Consider the following 22,167-nt stretch of genomic DNA (forward strand, 5'->3'; position numbering starts at 1 on the left):
CAGTGTTGATTTTAGCATGTAACTCTTGGTGGGGCAACCCCGAAAAAATTTGGGATGCATGCCAGCAAAGCCACTACACAACACTAAACAATACATTAATTGCACTATAACGGTGACAAACGGTTCCCACAAACTGTTAGGGCCTACATAAATCTGCAGAGTCCCAACAGCAGTCACAACACCGTACCACTGCTACACCTGTCTATTAAGCAGAGCCTTGTCTGGCAGCGAAACAGTTCATTCAGCCTCATTTACTACCTTTTAAAAAAGCATAGCTGATATGGCTGACTTGCTTAAACAAATGTGGTTTCTACTGACAATTGAGATGTACAAACTATGGCATAAGTGGACGACAAGCGGATTAGAGGCAAGGCGTAATTTCGATAACACAGTAATGAGCGAGCTAGGACTGATGTAGTCAATATAACTATTTGTTCAGCACTTTTGAAATATACAGTGACATAATTCAGAACATGGGCCATTCTTACAGTATTCTCCCTGTACAGCAAGTCAGAACTGTAGGATACATTTAAGGGGGCATATAAGCAGACAATGAAAGCTCTTACAATATTAGATTATTACATTTCTCTAAACCAGACTATATGCTACATGTCCACCATCAGCTCAGAACAGTAGGTGAAATTAAGAGGTGAAAATTAACAACATTTTTAGGGTGAGGCACATGGGCAACTAACAGCTTACTACACAACATACACTTAGTATTACTTTCTTAGCTACAGTATACACATCTCCCTGGCATATTACATAATGTATGCAGTAGCATACGAGAGATTTTTTGGACTCACCTTGTTGTGCTGTGCTCACTTGAACAGCAAGGTGGCGAGGCAGTCCTTCGTGGGCAAATTTTGTCATCAGAATTTCTCATCAAAGTCTGGCATTCTCTGGATTTATGGTGCTTTCAAGACAACTGGGAAGTTTAAAAAAAGTTGAATCATGATGAGGTCAGTGATCTTCAAGTCGTAGCTCTAGAAAGAGGCTAGAGTTCCCGATTTACAATTCCGAGTTGGATGAAAGTTCAAAACGTATTTTCCCAGTCTTAGCTCATTTTTCCCGAGTTCCCAGTTGTCTTGAACTCGCTAAAGTCAGATTTTGCAGTAACGAGGTAACAGTTGTTTTGAGCGCAGCATAAATAATGCTTCATTGACAGCATGTTTATAATTTTAAACTAGGAAAATAGACCCTTAAACCCAGACTTGGGACCACACACCTACTCCACTGAACAGCAGGCTAGTGAATGCTTTACAATGCTTGCAGTTAGCCACTGATTCCTTCCAAACCACTCATTGTTGAATTTGCGATTTCCAACTTGCTGTGTAATGTTTATGTCCAATGGCTGTTAACCACCGATACGTTTTATCTATAAATTCTCTTCATTATTTCTCTTCACATGACAAGGATTAAAAAGGATTTGCCAGTAAATTGTCAACTTGATTCATGATGACTGCTAGCTAAGATTTTAAAAGTATGATGTTGACATGATCAGTCCAATCAAAGCTACTGTACGTATAACGTGATTTGACGTAATTTTATCTGTGTCCAATGACCTTGAGCCTTCTTGGATGTGCTCTTCTAATGTAGCTCTATTGTAGCACCCAAGGGGCTATAATTTTATTTTAGAGCTCTACGCTTGGCGGTGACGTAGTGTCCCCATGAGCGACAGAATACTGAACCAATCACGGCGCAACGCTCCATATTTTCTGCTGGCTTGCCTCACCACCACAGAAATCACTGAGCTAGACTGAAACACCTGCATTTTGGGGCTGCCTTACTCAAGAAAACCAAAAAGAGAACATATTTGCATGCAGGTTTATTAACTCAATTATATATTTTTTTTTACATTGTTGACAAACTGATGTGTGACACATATTAATGCCAAATAACACACAAAACAGGCAAGCCCCACCACGAAACATTTTTACAATTTTTTGGGCCCTGAATGACAGGTCGCCACTGCGTGAATATACTTTTATCATTCAATAAAATTTACTTGGGCTTGACCTGAGCTGTTTTCTGACTTATTTTATAGGTCTACTGATCTATTCAAAACAGCACATTAGTGTCCGTGGAAATGTAGGCCTACTGTCCCGGACAAGGGAGTTACTTACCACCACGTGTTCTGCATCAGGTTTGGGGTTCTATTTCATTTCCAGTCAATTCCGAAAATACACTTTATTCCAAATCCATGTCCAATTCAATGCTTTTCAATGAGGAACATTTGGAATTTGGTTTACTTTCTGCATGAACTGGAATTGAAATGGAACTGACTTCCAACCCTGCTCCGCATACATTTTCTCATTCTAGTCTAGTCAAATTGTCTTCATATGGTTCTGCATCAGAATGTTATGAAGTAGACACCTCGATCATGGCATAGTTGTCCAACAAGAAAAAAAAACATGACTCAATATACTGGGAATTCTTGCCTGAAATAAAAATGCAATTCTAGGATGCCACTTAGGTCATTATAATGGCCAGTTGAAAATCATCACCCGGTTGATTTCAGTTCAATACAACACAGCTCTTGGAGACAGGCCCTTTCTGTAAAATAAATGAACTCATGTTTTAAATGAAAGTCTCTCTCCAGAATGGTCAACAGTAATGAGATGAAGACAAAGTGCTTGATGCTAAATATTTTATTAAGGCTTGATTTCTTCTAAAGGAAAAAATAAAAATAAACCAAGATTGGGTTTTAAAAACCTTACAGGTTATTCCCACTGATATAGCTATAGTGGTTTACTTGCAAGTCTATACGACGATAATTCCTTTGAATATTTTTTGATTTGATTTCATTATTCTGTAGTAGATATCATTTATTTTAAAACCACAAACATGGCCCTCTTACAGCAAATCATTTGACACGTGCGTGTAAGTCCTAAACAATTGGCATCACAACCATTCCATGCTTCTCGACCAAAAGAAAGGCAACAGTGATGCATGTCTATAGGGTAAAGTAGCTTTCTCCACTTGTCTTCTTTATCTATACTGGTGTGAAAGAGGACTGAAACACCATGCAAGGCATCCACCCATATGGCTTTAACACTGTGTTTTCACATTAGTGCAGATCAAGGAGAGGAAGGAAGTCACTTTAGACTGGAAGAATCTCAATTGCATACTCCTAGCGTCCCCTCTCGTCATCTCCTTCTCAGAACCCATTGGATGAGAAAGCCATAGGTCCCGCCCCTCTGACCTTCTCCAACGGGTTTTGAAGAGGCAAAAAGAGGACGAGTATGCAATTGAGATTCTCCCTAAATTGAGATGCACCCAGGGTGTCCCCTGTATAAGGTCATAGGTCATGTCTCCAGTCATACGAGAATTATACACTACACTGGCCAGGTAAAGGGGCAGCTACGCTACAGAGTACAGACAAAACCAACATCTGAGAAGGGACTGTGGTGACAGACACAATCGAGCACCACACATCCAGCAAGTCTGGAACTGATCCACGCACATCGCAAGTTACACAACTTCATGAACACAAGAGACGAGTTCATGCTCATGTACAGTGGAGCGACAGCATTCACATCCATGTCATTACTTTCATTAGCACTCTGTCCTGTCCAAGTGTTCACAGACACGTGGCATAAAATGACAGAAAACATTGAAAAGCAGTAAGCACTACTCAAAGGATTGTATGGTATTTAAAGTTGGAATCCGTAGCTCCTTCTGCGATATTAAAACAAATACATTACTTCAAAACAATGAACACGGTTCGTTTCCCCTCATACATCAATGCACATCACTGCACCCGCGATAGTACGTACTCTTCTGGTCTGGTCTATGATGATATATGTTATCAAGGTGCTGCTGGATGCTTCAGTCCTTTCATAAACAAATGCGGCGCGGTTTCACCTAATGCAGATTCCAGCTTTAACCTGTTGACAGCCTGCATGATTACGCATTGTAGGCGATTAATTAGAGAGATACTTTCAATGTTCAACCCCCAATCAATCTCTTTCATATATTAATCAAATGACTCCATTCTAAAAGCACACACACATTTTCGGCAACAAGGAAAAACACAGAAAGCATATTTCGTTCTTGTTTTTGTTTTTTTCTTACTCTTGATAGTAAATCAGTTACATTATTTGCAGGTTATACGTTGTAGGCTTTCTCCGTCACTATATGTTCCTAAGTTAAAGCTTAGCATTACAAAGGAAATGATAGATTTCAGGGCTCGACAGCGCAACCATTTCAACCGCCTAAATATTTTACTGAGCGACCTGGAAATGTTATTTAGGAGCACCAGTGCACTTAGAAAGAAAACCCACCCAGATGATAGCTGTTGCAATGATACTTCACTGTACCACAGCGCCTGGGTGCCATGGAGAACTCACTGAGCGCAGATTCATGACAGTCATGCTTGCACCATTACAACAAAGAAAACGGCTTGTTATTTCAATCATTTTTTCATTGTGCTCCTAAATCATTTCTTTGTGTGCTCCTACATTTTTCAACTAAAGCACACACGTGATCCTTGTAAAAAAAAATGTTTTAAGTCAGCGTAGAGCCCTGGATTTATAGCAAAACCACATTTTGAGAAGCAAAAAAAGTCAAACAAAACAAAGGATTAAGACAAAATGATGGCCAACGGACAATTAACCGAAGTGATTTTCCCAAAAAGAGCAACAAACAATTCATTCATATGTAGCAGTTACGTCACATAATTAAAAAATATTTTTTTAAATGGTGAATGCTACATTTCTCTCAGACTGGCTTGAATACGTGAACAGAATCTCCCAATGATGAAACATACAAAACCGTCATTTATCAAAACAAACCAAAGTGGAGGGGTATGAGGGATGTAAAATTGTACAATTTTGGATTCAGATGGTGAGAGCTCCGTCATCCTGGAGAACACACATCAGTTACTTACTTCCCAGAGGCCTTTGCACTTACTCCTGTGAAATGTCCAGAGTCTGTGACTTCACACTATCCCTGATTTCTCCAGCACTGTCAGTTATTAAAGAGCAGTTCTTTTTACATGTCATCAATAACTAGAAAATAACATATTAAGGCTCCAGAAAAGCAGCTTTCTGAACTGAAAATTGTCAATAGTAAGCCAAAAAATATAGACTTTGTTGATCTTGAATGAAAAATAGATAAACCATTGAAGTCTTATTAATCGCACACAGTTCCAAGTCCGAAAATGTTGCCTTTGGGATCCTCCAACCCTGTTGGCACAGTTAAACCTCTGAAGCATGGCAACACCGCCCCCTAATGGACAAACAGGGGCAGGACATGGCAGTTCCTGATTGGACAGAAATAAAGTGGCAGACATTCTCTTCTCCTTGGTGCTGTCAAACCCTGATTCAATTTGAGCAAGAGAAGGGAGGGAAGGGGGCAGGAAAGGTCAAAACCAACCCAGTCTGACGAGAAAGAGTACATGACGGAGAGAACGTAAAAATCTAAGTCAATCAGAACTAAAACAGTGCAGTGGTGGTGGCTAGGTAATACATTAAATCAGCTTGTTATCCCTGCACAAGAGGTGGTGGGTGGTACCTGGAGCACAAAACGCAAGTCTTAACGGCGGTGGCAGAAATTCACCAGGATTAAATATTTAAAAAATGACTTATTTTTTCAAAATAAATTCTGAATTCTTCTGTCTTTGAAATCAAAAGTCCTAGTGTAAATGTGGATCAAGCCAAGGATAAATGTCTTCTACTGTTGTTTACTCCTGTTTTGGCACTCCTGTGGGGAAACAAGAGAAGGACATGAATAACATTCAAGAAGTCCCCATTAAATAACACTCCGTTAAATAAATCTAAACCACAACAGTCACCAAAATGGATTCCAGTTAAGAGACAGGTACCTGATCCAGTCGAGACCGGTTCTGGATGGGTGCAGGTGGCTCAAAGACCTGACAGCAGGAGTAAAGGGAGAGAAGAAGAGGTGGCAGTCAAGCACACAGTTGAATAAAGCAACTTCTTATGGACATCTATTGAAGGGATATGAGAGGCTCGAAACTGATCATGATAAGCATACCATTTTCATATCCGCCAAGATGATGACAAACGACTTTTACCAACAACAAAGGACAGCATTTGAAACAGGTAAATATCAATATAACTTCATGGGAGGTTGTTTAGCATCCATAAAGCCTAGGAGTGGATGGACTGGATTTAACCAGACCAGCGTATCTAACCTACCTTGCGCACCTCCTCCTCCTCCTCCTGCCTCTTCTCATAGTGGGAGAAGTCATCGAAGATGGAGGTGGTGTGCTTGTAACCCTTGATGATCTTCAGCACCTGCTTGGCCTTCTCCAGAGGCACTTCCTGGGTGTCCCGGGAGTTGGTCACCGGCTTGTTGTCGTTGTTCTCCAGGCGGATGTGGCGCAGCTGGCTATTGGGCACGTCCTTCACAAACAGCCAGTCCACATCAAACTTACCCTTCCACTTGTCCTGCGCCCACACGCCAGCGCTAGTGCCGTAGTCCACGGGAGAGCGCATCTCTGCCACGCCGCAGAAGTGGCCACTGCCGTTGACGCTGAACAACAGGTAGACGGGTCCCTTGAAGTTGAGGCCGCGGAAGGCCCCGTCCAGGCGCTTGTTGCCGTGCTCGGTGCTGCACCAGATGGAGTACTTGATGGAGCGGTGGATGTCGTCCTCAGAGTAGCTCTTGATGATGAACACGCGGCCGTTCTTCAGGTTCCACTCAAACTCCCTGGGGTTGTAGCTGTGAGCCGCACGCAGCTTCTCCAGCACCGGGTGGTTCTCTGCTCCACCGGGTACCATACTGGCAGGACCGAGGGGGGCACCGTTACCCCCGCCAACTACGGCAATCATACTGCCACCATCCATTCCGGCCCCTACCTGCCCGTAGCCGAAGTTACGGTTGCGCGGGGCAACCCAGCGGGTCTGGGGTGGTGGGGTTTGGTTCTGGTAGGGTTGAGGGGGCTGGTGCTGGTGCTGTAAGGCCATGGGCTGGATCTGCTGCTGCACCAGGGACTGGGGAGGGGGCTGCATGGGGTGACCAAGTGGCATGCTCATAGCCTGCTGCATGGGGGCTTGGGCCACTTTATTCACAGGCCCCTTGTTGTCCCAGGTGCCGATGTCCATGTTGTGTTTGATGGGCGGAGGGGGCAGGGCTCCCCCAGGGCTGGACATGCCTGGTTTCATCTTGGCCTTCAGCTGCTGGGGCTTGGCCGGCTTACTGGCAATGGCCGCCCATGAGGTGGGCTTGGGCAGGGGCATACCGATGGGCGTACCCCCGTTCCCCTGCGCCACCGGTCCACCAATCACAGAGCCCACAGCCTTGACCCCTGACCCCTGGCCTGTGATGTCACCACCGATTTTTAGGCCCACCATGCCCTGCTCCAGGCTGTTCATGCCTGGGGCCTTGTTGATGGTGTCGCTGTGGAAGCCTGTCTGGCTGTCAGGCACCAGGGTGCCCCCCAGGGAGCTGGGAGGGTAGCTATAGCTACCCCCGTATGAGCTCTGAGTCTGCTGGCCCTGGGAGCCACTGGTGCCCCAGGTGGAGAAGGTCGGGTTCTCAGGGAAAAAGTTAAAACGATGGGGGTAAATACTGTTCCCAAGCCCTCCAGGCTGGCCAAACATGGTGTCGGGCATAAAGTGGTGGTCTCCATTGCTCAAGGGTCCGTAGGGGGTGAGGTAAGGGATGGGGGGGTCTCCGCCAGTGGACCAAGGGGCCTCGTTGAGGGGGTAGGGGAAGCCGATGGAGGGGGCGTAGTAGCTGGACAGGTAGGGGTCAGTCATGGACTGGTAGCTGTTGCTCTGTGGAGGTAGAACAACGACATCAATAATCTAGGACAGTGATGTAAAAATATGTTTCATTTAGTCTTTTGGTGTTTGCTTAACATTGTGCAACAATAATAAACAGCAGTTCACAAAACACTCGGCTAGTAAATGGAGAACAAATATAGGTCTGGGAATTGTCAGGGACCTCACGATACAATATCATTACGATGCTTAGGTGCACGTTCTATATGTACTGCGATTCTATACTGTGATTTTATTGCGATTTGATGTTCCACACATACTGCTCACTATATGTCTGCTGCAGAGAGACAAGAGAGAGCAGGAGAAAATGAGTTTTGATCAGTTATTGAAATAAAAGTGATGAAAACATGTTGGCTCAACATTTCAAAAGATATAGAACAAGTTATAGGATGAAGAATACAGGAGTTATGGCGCAGGTACAGCTGAAAGATTATAGGGTCCCCTAGGAAACGCTTGTCAACACTTTGGTTCCTACCCTGTCACAATAAGTCCTCCCCGGCATTTTCATTCATTGTCATGCCAAACAACACTGTGTTCAATGTGTCCACTATTATATTCTAACTATAGAATTATAATAAACGTTATATTTCCATGATTCCAACAGGTCACCCAAGTGTTTTGCTATGAATCACAAGTCAAATTGCAATTGCCACATTTGGTTAAAAATAAGGCCTAGTATTTTTGCCCATATCGTGGCAGTGTGGAAATGATCTCAAATGAGTGCAGGAAATGCAGGAAATTATTTTAGGTTGAAGTTGAACTGTATAAAACAATCAGAATGAAGACCAATTGAAATAATTTAGAATATATGTGTTGCCACCCAATGGTCACACACACTACTCATAAAGCAAACGTGTAATTGTATTATTCAAAAACATAAAATACTGTCATTACCGTCCAATTTTGTAAAAATACCGTGATAGGATATTTTGGTCATGTCGCCCAGCCCTACGTCATCATAATATGCAATACTTGATACTGAGCTTTCTTCTACTATAAATATCCACCTAGAATCTCCACTCCACTGTGAAAACCAACTGTAAAATGAAGGCCTAGGCTGGAGCTGGGGCGATAAAACGAAAAATTACAGACACCTATATTGTCTTTCTGTTGTAGAAGTATTTTGCGCATGTCGTCATTTTGCGTATGTGGTACGTTCCTGTAGATTGTTCTAAAACCATTATTTGGTCCACAGAAATAGCCTATGCATTACGTTGATCCCTGTTATGAAAGTATTCGCATGTCCCGGTTTCGCTATCAGATGCTGTGTGAGAGAGCCACTCTCACTCCCTCTCCCCACTGTGCACACGGAAGATGGAGAGATATATTCCGAGAAGCACGAGCATATGACCGTTGCTCAAAAAAGCAATTGCGGGATTTTTTTATTTTATTTTTTACATCTATTACTGCTGTTGTACTTACAGAGAGGAGTGTCACAGCTTTGTGTGAGTAATTTATTTTGCATCTCTTAATATTGAGTTCATGCCACGACTTTACAACCGGAGTAGGCTGTAGTATGGTTTTGATACGCTCTCGGAGCACAGCGAGCCATTTGCAGTGAATAGGCCTACAATAAGTAGCCTACCCCTAGTTCTGGAAAGGTTTAGGACATTAGCATACATTTACTGATTGATTCATCAATTAGCCTACATGGCTATATAGCAACAATATCATATTTAGAGTTCCCACTTCCTCAGGTGGTGAATAATACACCGTGTCTTCAGATAGTATCATGTTTAGAGTTCCCACTTCCTCAGGTGGTGAATAACATACGTGTCTTCAGAAAAGTATCATGTTTAGAGTTCCCACTTCCTCAGGTGGTGAATAATATACCGTGTCTTCAGAAAGTATCATATTTAGAGTTCCCACTTCCTCAGGTGGTGAATAATATACCGTGTCTTCAGCAAGTATCATATTTAGAGTTCCCACTTCCTCAGGTGGTGAATAATATACCGTGTCTTCAGAAAGTATTCACACCTCTTGACTTATTCCACTTTGTTACGTCTTATTCTAAATGGATTAAAATAATGATCTCAACCATATACAGAGCATTCGGAACGCATTCAGACCCCTTCACTTTTTCCACTTTGTTACGTTACAGCCTTATTCTAAATGGATTAAATACATTTTCCTAATCAATATACACACACACACAACACCCCATGACAAAAATGTTATATCATTTACATAAGTATTCACACCACTGAGTCAACACACGTTACAGTCACCTTTGGCAGTGATTACAGCTGAGTTTGAGGTAAGTCTCTAAACAGCTTTGCATACCTGGATTGTACAATATTTGCCCACTATTATTTAAAAAATGATTCAAGCTCTGTCAAATTGGTTGTTAATCATTGCTAGACAACCATTTAAGTCTTGCCATAGATTTTCATGCAGATTTAAGTAATCTTGGCCACTCAGGAACAATTACTGTCATCTTGGTAAGCAACTCCAGTGTATATTTGGCGTTGTGTTTTAGGTTATTGTCCTGCTGAAAGGTGAATTCATCTCCCAGTGTCTAGTGGAAAGCAGAATGAACCAGGTTTTCCTCTAGAATTTTGCCTGTTCTTAGCTCTATCCCATTTCTTCTTTATCCTGAAAAACGACCCAGTCCTTAACAATTACAAGCATACCCATAGCATGATGCAGCCACCACTATGCTTGAAAATATGGAGAGTTGTACTCGCTAATGTGTTTTATTGGATTTGCCCCAAATTTGTGTTCAGGACAAAACATTTTGCTCTGCCACATTTTTTGCAGTATTACTTTAACGCTTTGTTACAAACAGGACACGTTTTTTTTTATTTAAAAATAAATTCTCTATAGGCTTCCTTCTTTTACTCTGAGTAACTACAATGTCGTTGATCCATCCTCAGGTTTCTCCTATCACAGCCATTACACTCTGTAACTGTTTTAAAGTCACCATTAGCCTCATGGTGAAATCCCTGAGCGGTTTTCTTCCTTTCCGTCAACTGAGTTAGGAAGGACGCCTGTATCTTTGTAGTGACTGGCTGTATTGATACACCACACAAAGTGTAATTAATAACTTCACCATGCTCAAAGGGATTTTCAAAGTCAGCTTTTTCTTTTTTTAAACACATCTACCAATAGGTACACTTCTTTGTGATGCCTTGGAAAACCTCCCTGGTCTTTGTGGTTGAATCTGTTTGAAATTCATTGCCTGACTGAGGGACCTTACAGATAATTGTAGGTGTGGGGGTACAGAGATGAGGTAGTCATTCAAAAATCCTGTTAAACACTATTATTGCACAAAGTGAGTAAATGCAACTTATGTGACTGAAGCACATTTCTACTCCTGAACTTATTTAGGCTTGACATAAGAAAGGGGTTGAATACTTAGAATCAAGACATTTTTTATTACATTTGAGAAAATAATTCTAAAGTACAACAAAAAAAGTATCCACTTTGACATTATGGGGTACTGTGTTTAGGCCAGTGACAAAACAAATCTAAATGTAATCCATTTTAAATTCAGGCTGCAACACAAACAGATGTGGAAAAAGTCAAAGGGTGATACTTTCTGAAGACACTGTACATAAGCCACCAGACACGCCACTTCACCCAAACCAGAAACACATTTAATGCATCGCTCAGTTATGCATAGAAAGAACCATGTCATCATGGAATGGTCTGCCACCAGAGGTTACTCAGGAAAACGCATAAAAAAATACAAAAACTGTTACAAAAAAATATATTGTATCACAGCACCTCTCCTTTTTCTAAACATCTCATTTAACTGCACTGTATACTAAAAAAAATTATAATCTATATGAAGTGTGTAAATAGTATTTTTGTTGTCTCTTGATGTCTTTCCAATATACCACTCTTATTTTTAAGAAGAAAAAAAGAAACATTGTGAATTTAAAGTAATATCTAATGTTGTTCTTGTTTATAACTTTTCTGTACTTTGTCATGCATTTGTATATTTCATGCGGACACCAGGAAGAGTAGCTGCTGCATGTGCAGTAGCTAATGGGGATCCTACTAAACTAAACTAGCTCAGGGGTGTTCAAATCTTACCCTACGAGGTCCGGAGTACTGATGGTTTCTACCAGAGATGATTCATTATGCATCTTGACCAGATACTTTAGTGGCCGCTCTAACAATGAAAATAAAGTTCTTCAAAGGCAACCGTTTCCAGTAGTTAACACAGCCACAAAGTCAAAATAGGCTATATAGTAAAAATGTATGAAAACAAAAATTAACCTTAACTTAAGGTTAGACATAAGGTTAGCAGTGTGGTTCAGGTTAGGATTGAAATCACATTTTAAGAGAAATTGTAGAAATAAAAAATTGTAGAAATAGTCAGGATTAACGACTTTGTGGCTGTGGTAACTAGTGATGACACCGATACAAAGTGTTTTTTTCTCAAAGTTGACAGGATGTCACGTGTCCTACTTATACCAGTACACTCGTTACAACCTAATCATTACAAAACCATGATTCGATCATATAACCCATTCAACACTGACCTCCATACAAAAACTCATCACTTGGTGAACAAAAGGCCACCTGCTGGAGAAAATATTTCTGGACCTGTTATCACTCATGTCACCTCTTCCTCTCTGTTTTTACCTGATAATAACTGCTTTGTCTCCCAGGTCTGAATCAGTCCCTGATTAKAGGGGAAGGATTTTAAAAAGCACAGGATATGGCTTCGAGGGGTCATTTCTAGAAGGGATGCAGCTACGGTCAAAGTTAGATCAAAAGTTGCACATTCGAGTCAGGTGGGGGAGAATTTGTGCATTTTCCCTAATCGTTTTCCTAMCCTTAMCCTAATTCTCCTAACCTGCTGCGTAAGTTTTCCTAACATGCAACGAAAAGTCACYTTTGACATTAGTGGCATCCAATCCAGTCAAAACCGCATTGAGGTCCAGATTTGAATTTGAGGGGCCTAGCCTACGCTAGGGAAATGTGAAACCTTGATTTAAGACCTTAAATAAAAGACCAACCCGTCACTGAAAACGATGTATATAAATGGAGAGTAACTTAACTCTTACCAACTGCAGCTTCGACACAAAACACCGGCACGTAAATTCAAAGTCACAAAAATGCCGTGCAGATATTGAATAATAAGAAACTGGAAACATTATCCCATAAAAGACTGGTCAGCATTATCACCTGCGGCCAGTCACGCACCTGGGTTGATTGGCCAGTGAGGTACGGCTCAAAGTCATTGTCGTGGACAGTCTCCTTCTGATGCAGTGAACCGTTTTGCACTGAAACGACAACACACAGGAGTTAGAATTTTGGACAGAAAGAGTGAGCAAGGGTTCCTTTCTCAACAATAACAGGTGAGTGGCACTGCACCGTCAGTTAGGTGAAGGGCATTTTGAAGTCTGCTTAGTGGTCAAGCCAGCCTTTCTTAACACTGTCACTCAGCTCAGACACCAGGGGGATAAGCATGCAGGCTACGCCAGCTCCCGCGGAATAGGATTTTAGAAGTGACGTCTTTATGTTGTTACTTATTGGTAATGCCGTCTTTGGTGTGCTTATCAATGCACAAGCAACTTTCCCCACCCCGACATACATTGCATGAAGTTTAAAATGCATTGTAATTACTAAATGTGTAATATTTTCACATCACTATTTTTCCCCACAAAAACATTTCATTAAATATTTAATCAGTCGTCTTCCTCAAATGAAGGGGATGATAACTCAATCTTTGCTAGAGGGAAGGAATCTGAATTCACTGGTCCTCAACCTGCAGCACAGTCATTTCATTCAGGGGAGTTAGCCTCGAGTTAGTCCGCACTGGAGCAGGATAGTTCTGAAGGATTCGTTGCCATAGAAATGGCTCTAGCCAGAAAGTGAGCCACATTCATGACTGAATATCCGAGCTGAACTCACTAGACCTAAGTTAACCTCGCTAACTCCTCAAACCTGCTTCGTAGGACACCTCTCTGGCCCTTGCTGAGAAACAAGTAGTAACCTGGAAGTGAATCAGGCTGTGACCTCAAGGCCCGTGCTGTGTGTCACTACCTGCCTGTTCTGCCAGCCTCTCAATGTCTAACACACAATTAAAGGCTAGTCACAACAACATAATCAACACCCGTCAACGTCACAGCAGTGAATAATCAGTGAGTCACTAAATGTGTGTGTGTGTGGGGGGATATGTTCTGCATAAATCTCTCCTGTTTAAGTGTCCATGTTAAAGTCAACTCATCCAGAGGGTATTGAATTTTTTTCACTAACTCAGACCAAACAAATGATGCAAATTAGGTTTTTGACTATCCTTTATTTAGCTAACTGACATGCAAAAGGTACTAGACTAGCCAAACTACACTATATATAGACATAAGTATGTGGAGTGATGAGTCACGCCTCACCATCTGCCAGTCCAACAGACGAATCTGGGTTGGCGGATGCCAGGAGAACGCTACCTGTCCCAATGCACAGTGCCAACTGTAAAGTTTGGTGAAGGAGGAATAATGGTCTGGGGCTGTTTTCATGGTTCGGGCTAGGCCCCTTAGTTCCCGTGAAAGGGACATTTTAATGCTACAGCATACAATGCCATTCTAGATGATTCTGTGCTTCAAACTTTCTGGCAACAGTTTGGGGAAGGTATTTTCCTGTTTCAGCATGACAATGCCCCCGTGTACAAAGCGAGGTCCATACAGAAAAGGTTTGTCTAGATCAGTGTGGAAGAACTTGACTGGCCTGCACAGAGCCCTGCCCTCAACCCTTTCGAACACCTTTGGGATGAATTGGAATGCTGATTACGAGCCAGGCCTAATCCCCCAACATCAGTGCCCGACCTATTGTGGCTGAATGGAAGCAAGTCCCAGCAGCAATGTTTCAACATCTAGTGGAAAGCCTTCCCAGAAGAGTGAAGGCTGTTATAGTAGCAAAGGGGACCAACATATTAATTGCAATGATTTTGAAAGGAAATGTGCGACGAGCAGCTGTCCACATACTTTTGGTTGTGTTGTGCATCTCTAGATCGCGCCCTACACTGTCTAGATCAGATACATTTCATGTAGGGGGAAATCTGTAACTTGGTGCAGTTGACTAAAGATCATCTGTCACCTTATTTTTTTATTTAACTAGGCAAGTCAGTTAAGAACAAATTCTTATTTACAATGACGGCCTACCCCGGCCAAACACTAACGACGATGGGCCAATTGCCGCCCTATGGGACTCCCAATCACGGCCGGTTGTGGTACAGCCTGGATTCAAACCAGGGTCTGTAGTGATGCCTCTAGCACTGAGATACAGTGCCTTAGACCGTTGCGCCACTTGGAAGCCCTTATTTTAGGCTGTGTTTGTGGGAGAACCCTCTGAGGAAAGTGTTCAAAATAAACCCAAAGAGATTCTATATGGAACCCAAAGGGATTCTTTAAAGCGTTCCCCGCAGGAACAGCCGAAGAAGCCTTTTAGGTTCTAGGTAGAATCTTTTTTTCTAAGATTATCTACATGACTGTTTTTAATTCAGGTTAGAGATAGGCTTTTCAATCAAATAGGCCTATGTGAAATGCAATGATTCTTACCTTTAGATGCTTGTCCCTTTGATCTCTGCATCATGCCCGGGGGAAACAAACATACATGTTAGGCTTTCAAAGGGAGCTTCACCAAACAAGGACTAGATAACTAATTAGCCAACTGATATGCTAACTTAACTAACGTTAGCTGACCAGTTAGCTAGCCATGATAAGGCTAACATTAGCTAGTTAAAAGTTGTGGCTATGTAACACTGTGGGAGAATCCCATCTGCTGGTTAGCTTTCCGGCTAAACGCATAGCCTAATATGACTAACTAGCTAGCGGTAGTTACGATCAAGCAACGTAAACGTTGCAAGATGGCTAGCTTCCTAGCTAGATATGGCTCGTTACATATTTAGCCAACTTCAAATGTTAACCAATGACCCATTTACATTTGACTTTATACGGTTAGTTAACGTTAAACACCGGATTTCTTAACAAGTTAGCTAGCAAGCTAATGTTCACTAGCAAATAGCTTGTTTTCCCTCAAATACAATGTATCAACCTATGCAATTTGGCTTGCTTGACAACAAACTACCCGTCAAAATTCAAAGCGTTGGCTAGTTTAACGTTAGACGTGAAATAAGTCTGAAACGTAAATAGTTAGCCAATGTTAGCTAGTTAACGTTAGTTAACAGATTAGCTAGCTACCGCCGGGCGAGATACATCGTCATGCCTACCTGAGGGTCAATGCTTGTGGCGGACATAATTCATCAAGTAAGTCCCTGGATTCGCACGGAGCCTAGCTGGTCACTATAATGTATCTGGGGCCCCGGGTTTCGATTGTTCTCAGCTCAGTTAACGTTAGCTAAAGTGTTTTTCCGCTACACGTAGTTAGCTATCCCCAGTTCAACTTCCACAGTTCAAGTCTCAGTCTTATAGGGTCCGAATGTCCAAAGGTAAACAAGTCCGGATATTATTTCCAGATCTCCACAGAATGTTGTTATTGGATCCGGTACAATACTTGTCCACGGTTGAATCTTTAGCGTCTTTTTTTTGTTTCACTCCAGAGATCCCTCCTCAGTTAGCGACAGGCCCTGTACACTTCCCCCAATGGCTGCTCCATCCGGGTTCTAGACAGGGCACTACGTCAGCGACACCGGTTTCTTGAGAGGAGGTGGCGGTGAACCACCGTTGCGAGGTTAGAATGAATTTAATACCATTGACAAATTCCTATTTTTATTCGATGGGGTTTAACGGTGGTTGGCATCCAATGTTATTGGTGCATTACCGCCACCAGCTGGACGGCGTGTAGAATAAGAAACAACCAAAACAATTATGTTAAAGGGGGAACACAACATCACACAAAATAAAACACGTAAAAAAAATAAAAAATTGTCCACTCCAAAATACATCCCTACACAGGCTCAGGGGCCTGTGATTTGCGCTACATTCACCAACAGAATTTCTTGCACGGCCTCGTCTGTGAAACCATGAAGAACCAAAAAACGTTCAGCGGCATTCACAATCATTCCAATTTTGTTAGACCTCTTCTCTGCTTGTGCTGTACAGTTCATGACGATTGCAATAAATAATACAAAGTCCACCATTTTAACATGTAGAATTTCACTATCGCTCGGTTGAGGAGAAACCTTCACTGGTCGTGGTGGCTCTACTACCATTGCTTCTTCCCCGCCACTCGTTCCTTACAACTTTCTAACCGCCTCCAGATAGGGGACACGCTGGACACTCCTTACCCGTGCCAACTTATTCTCCTTCACCCTTCAACAGCGCACTCCAAGAATTTAGGCGCATGTTCACCTCCACAGTTGCAGCATTTCCCTTCATCTGGCATACGATCTTCCCTTCTGCACACTTGACACATGACCAAATATTTTACATTCATGACACTGAAGGCGTTTGTGCACAAAAGCTCTTACAGGGTATCACATGAATCCTAACTTTATATGAGAAATCAAATCAAATTTCATGCACCGAATACAACAGGTGTAGACCTCACAGTGAAATGCTTACTTACAAGCCCTTCACCAACAATGCAGTTTTAAGAAAACAAAAACAAAAAGTAAGCGATAAGAATAACAAATGATTAAAGAGCAGCAGTAAATAAGGGGGTACCGGTACAGAGTCAATGTGCGGGGGCACCGGTGTGGAGGTAATTGAGGTAATATGTACATGTAGTTAGAGTTATTAAAGTGGCTATGCATAGATAATAACAGAGAGCAGCAGCAGCGTTCCAGAGGGGAGGGCGGGGGGGCTATGCAAATAGTCTGGGTAGCCATTTGATTAGCTGTTCAGGAGTCTTATGGCTTGGGGGTAGAAGCTATTTAGGAGCCTCTTGGACCTAGACTTGGTGCTCCGGTTCCGCTTGCCGTGCGGTAGCAGAGAGAACAGTCTATGACTAGGGTGGCTGGAGTCTTTGACAATTTTTAGGGGCTTCCTCTGACACCGCCTGGTATAGAGGTCCTGGATGGCAAGAAGCTTGGCCCCGGTGATGTACTGGGCCGCACGCACTACCCTCTGTAGTGCCTTGCGGTCTGAGGCCGAGCAGATGCAATATCAGGCAGTGTTGCAACCCATCAGGATGCTCTCGACAGTGCAGCTGTAGAACCTTTTGAGGATCTGAGGACCAAATCTTTTCAGTCTCCTGAGGGGGAATAGGTTTTCTCGTGCCCTCTTCACGACTGTCTTGGTGTGCTTGGACCATGTTAGTTTGTTGGTGATGTGGACACCAAGGAACTTGAATCTCTCAACATGCTCCACTACAGCCCCGTCGATAAGAATGGGGGCGTTATCGGTCCTCCTTTTCCTGTAGTCCACAATCATCTCCTTTGTCTTGTTCACGTTGAGGGAGAGGTTGTTGTCCTTGCACCACACGGTCAGGTCTCTGACCTCCTCCCTATAGGCTGTCTCATCATTGTCTGTGATCAGGCCTACCACTGTTGTGTCATCAGCAAACTAAATGATGGTGTTGGAGTCGTGCCTGGCCGTGCAGTCATAAGTGAACAGGGGGCCCCCGTGTTGAGGATCAGCGTGGCGGATGTGTTGTTACCTACTCTTACCACCTGGAGGCGGCCCGTCAGGAAGTCCAAGATCCAGTTGCCGAGGGAGGTGTTTAGTCCCAGGGTCCTTAGCTTAATGATGAGCTTTGAGGGAGCTATGGTGTTGAATGCTGAGATGTAGTCAATGAATAGCATTCTCACATAGTTGTTCCTTTTGTTCAGGTGTGAAAGGGCAGTGTGGAGTGCAATAGAGATTGCATCATCTGTGGATCTGTTGTTGCGGTATGCAAATTGTAGTGGGTCTAGGGTTCGATCTTAGTCCTGTATTGATGCTTTGCCTGTTTAATAGTTCGTCGGAGGGCATAACGGGATTTGTTATAAGCTTCCAGGTTAGAGTCCTGCTCTTTGAAAGCGGCAGCTCTACCCTTTAGCTCAGTGCAAATGTTGCCTGTGGCTTCTGGTTGGGGTATGTACGTACAGTTGCTGTGGGGACGACGTCTTCGATGCACTGATAAAGCCAGTGACTGATGTGATGTACTCAATGCCATCGGAAGAATCCCGGAACATATTCCAGTTTGTGCTAGCATAACAGTCCTGTAGTTTAGCATCTGCTTCCTCTCACCACGTTTTTATAGACCGAGTCACTGGTGCTTCCTGCTTAATAGGGCTAGGCGTCCCGTTAGCAGGACAACTTCAGGTGAAACTGGAGGGCGCGCAATTCAAATAAATAATCACAAAAATTATGGATATTAAACATTTAGGTACATATAAGTGTTTTATATCAGCTGAAAGCTTAAATTCTTGTTAATCTAACTGCACTGTCTGATTTACAGTGGCTATTACAGTGAAAGCATGCCATGCGATTGTTTGAGGACGGCGCCACACATCAAAATATTTTTAGTCCGGCACAGGTTTCATAAATTCACAAATAGCTATTAAATATTCACTTACTTTTTGAAAATCTTCCTCTCATTTGTCATCCAAAGGGTCCCAGCTATAACATGTAGTGTCATTTTGTTAGATAAAATCCTTCTTTATATCCCGAAAAGTCTGTTTGGTTGGCGCTATCGATTTGAGTAATCCACTCGTTCAACATGCAGAGAAAGGAATCCAAAAATCTACCCCTAAACTTTGTTTCAACAAGTCAAAATAAGTTTCTATCAATCCTCAGATGCCCTAAAATGTAATCAAATTATACAATTTCTTACGGAAAGAAGTATGTTCAATAGGAAACCGATTTTAGCTGGTGCGTCCTGTCTTCATAGCGTGCGCAAACACGAATTTCCAAGACTGTGTCCCTGTACTAAAACTGATATTTATTATTCATTTTGGAAGTTACAAGCCTGAAACCTTGAACATAGACTGCTGACACCCTGTGGAAGCCATAGGAATTGCATCCTGGGAGCTAATTTCCAGTATGCCCTTATACTTGCCATTGTAAGAGCATGGTCTCTCAAAAACAAATATCCGGTTGGTTTTTCTTTGGATTTTCTCCTACCATATCTATTGTATTATATTCTCCTACATTATTTGAACATTTCTACAAGCTTCTAAGTATTTTCTTTCCAATGGTACCAATTATATGCATATCCTGGCTTCAGGGCTTGAGCAACAGGCAGTTTACTTTGGGCACGTCATTCAGGAAGAAATTGAGAAAAAAGGGACCTAGCCCTAATGACATTATTTCTTGTATGCTGGAATCAGGAGGATAGAATTATGGTCAGATTTGCCAAATGGAGGATGAGGGAGTGCTTTGTACGTGTCTCTGTGTGTGGAGTAAAGGTGGTCTAGAATTTTTTCCCCTCTGGTTGCACATTTAACATGTTGATAGAAATGCACCCTGATCACAAGGCACCCTGATCTCCGCGAAGTCTTCGTTTCCTTCTTCAGCGATTTAACGGGGATCTGGGCCTGGTCAGGTGTCTGCATTATATCCCTCCCGTCCGACTCATTGAAGAAGAACTCTTGGTCCAGTTTGAGGTGAACAATCGCAGTTCTGATGTCCAGAATCTCTTTTCGGTCATAAGAGACGGTTGCAGCAACATTATGTACAAAACAAGTTACAAACAATGCGTAAAAACAAACAAAATAGCACAGTTGGTTAGGAGTGGATAAGACGACAGCCTTCCCCTCCGACGCCATCACAGTGCTCTCTTCATCAAAGAACAGTAGCATGGATGAAGTGTACTTCTTTCCTCTGTCCACCATACAGGTCATTCGCACCAACCACTCCATCGATGTCTTCAGTTATATCCTCTGCCTTTATTGCTTGCGCCACCACAGAAATAACCCCCTTGATAGGCTCCCTGCTACGAAAATCTACGCAGAAAACATTCCTCTCCGATATCTTTTTGAGTCTTAATTAACACACGCTTCTTCTGCTCCGCAGACACACACACTTCTTGTGAGTCTCACCTACTCCACACTTTCTTCCAACACATTCCAGATCTTCCTGGAGACGTTAAACGGATTTCCCAAGTAGCATTCATCCAAAACCCTGACTCCGACCAAAAACAAGTCTAGCGGTTTCCTATTTTCCAACATAGCTTTACTTCTCTTGTTTCCCTTTTTCTTCGCAACTGTAAGCCACTCATTCTCACTTTCTGTACTCTTTAGCTTCACCCGACTCACTAGCAGTTTCAATCAAAACCTCAGTTTCCTCCGTCTTCCGTCCACAGCCAGTGCGCAAAAACGTACTGTACACCCAGTGACAAGTTATGGAAAGTGTATGAACATGTAGCCCTCTGCAAAACATGTGAGATACATGACAATGAGGGGCAATAATTTCAAGAAATAGTTGAATGTTGCTGTTGTTGTGATAGACACCAAGACAGATACAGTAGTCGCATTCAGACACTGGCAATGCTCCTTCTAATTTGCGTGCATGAGCGGGTGTGCAGCCTCCCCTCGGACTTCCGCAAAGATGCGCGAGATTGAACTTCACTCAATTTTCTACAGTTTTCCTCTTTAGTTAACACTCTCAATGTTTCGCTCTACTGTGGGAATTGTGATCAAAACAACGCAATATTAGCCACTTTCAATGTAATATACCAAAACAAAACGAACTATGCAAGATGGCAGAGCACATTGGAGTAATATTCTATTGCATTGACAGGCACGACTCAGACCCGTACTCTACACAGACCGGTGCACCATAACCAATCAGAGCTGCAGTAGGCCTACGTATATGCAAATAGACATAGCCATATATGGGTCTGTGCCATTTACTTTGAACTGGGAAACAACAAATATGGCGAAAGTGGACGATGAAGTGGATTCTGAATCAAATAGCAGGAGAATCAAGGAGATTTGGAGAATTGTCCAAAAGAATGGAAAACAGAGCAAAGTAGTGTACAGTGATGAGAATGACCCCTCGCATCCAGTAGGAGTACGGTTTGTTAATGAGGAGCAGCTGGGCAGAGTACCAATGTGGAAGAAACCATTTGAGTTATCCAAACTGGTGGAGAAAGTACTGGGTAAAGTGAAAGCTGTGAAGATCACGAGAGCCGAGCTTGTTTAGAATGTTTTATGCAGTTGAAGTCGGAAGTTAACATACACTTTAGCCAAATACATTTAAACTCAGTTTTTCACAATTCCTGACATTTAATCCAATAAAAAATGTGTTGTCTTAGGTCAGTTACGATCACCACTTTATTTTAAGAACGTGAAATGTCAGAATAATAGAAGAGAGAATTATTTATTTCAGCTTTGATTTCTTTCATCACATTCCCAGTGGGTCAGAAGGTTACATTTTCTATAGGATTGAGGTCAGGACTTTGTGATGGCCACTCCAATACCTTTACTTTGTTGTCCTCAAGCCATTTTGCCACAACTTTGGAAGTGTGCTTGAGGTCATTGTCCATTTGGAAGACCCATTTATCTCCGGTATTGAACGTACTACATTCCGTCTTAAATTGTATCGTTTATTTACATATTAGGGTCTTTGAGGAT

General features: G+C 42.5%; 1 protein-coding gene across 2 annotated transcripts; it reads right to left on the bottom strand.

Annotated features, from left to right (window-relative positions):
* Positions 1-2,636: 2,636 nt before the first annotated feature.
* LOC111979029 (YTH domain-containing family protein 1) lies at positions 2,637-16,407 on the bottom strand. Of its 2 annotated transcripts, none has more exons than XM_024009314.2 (6): positions 15,937-16,407; positions 15,266-15,290; positions 12,915-12,994; positions 6,165-7,748; positions 5,828-5,875; positions 2,637-5,706 (listed from the first exon to the last, which is right to left on the bottom strand). In XM_024009314.2, exons 1-6 carry the CDS (start codon positions 15,961-15,963, stop codon positions 5,677-5,679), a joined length of 1,794 nt encoding a protein of 597 aa, XP_023865082.1. In that variant the 5' UTR covers positions 15,964-16,407; the 3' UTR covers positions 2,637-5,676. The 2 variants fall into 2 exon arrangements, with proteins under 2 accessions (XP_023865082.1, XP_023865081.1); XM_024009313.2 differs by having other exon boundaries at positions 12,897-12,994.
* Between the last annotated feature and the right edge of the window lie 5,760 nt (positions 16,408-22,167).

Source organism: Salvelinus sp. IW2-2015, linkage group LG19 (assembly GCF_002910315.2).
Source record: "Salvelinus sp. IW2-2015 linkage group LG19, ASM291031v2, whole genome shotgun sequence".
In the NCBI taxonomy this organism is placed as follows: Eukaryota; Metazoa; Chordata; class Actinopteri; order Salmoniformes; family Salmonidae; genus Salvelinus; species Salvelinus sp. IW2-2015.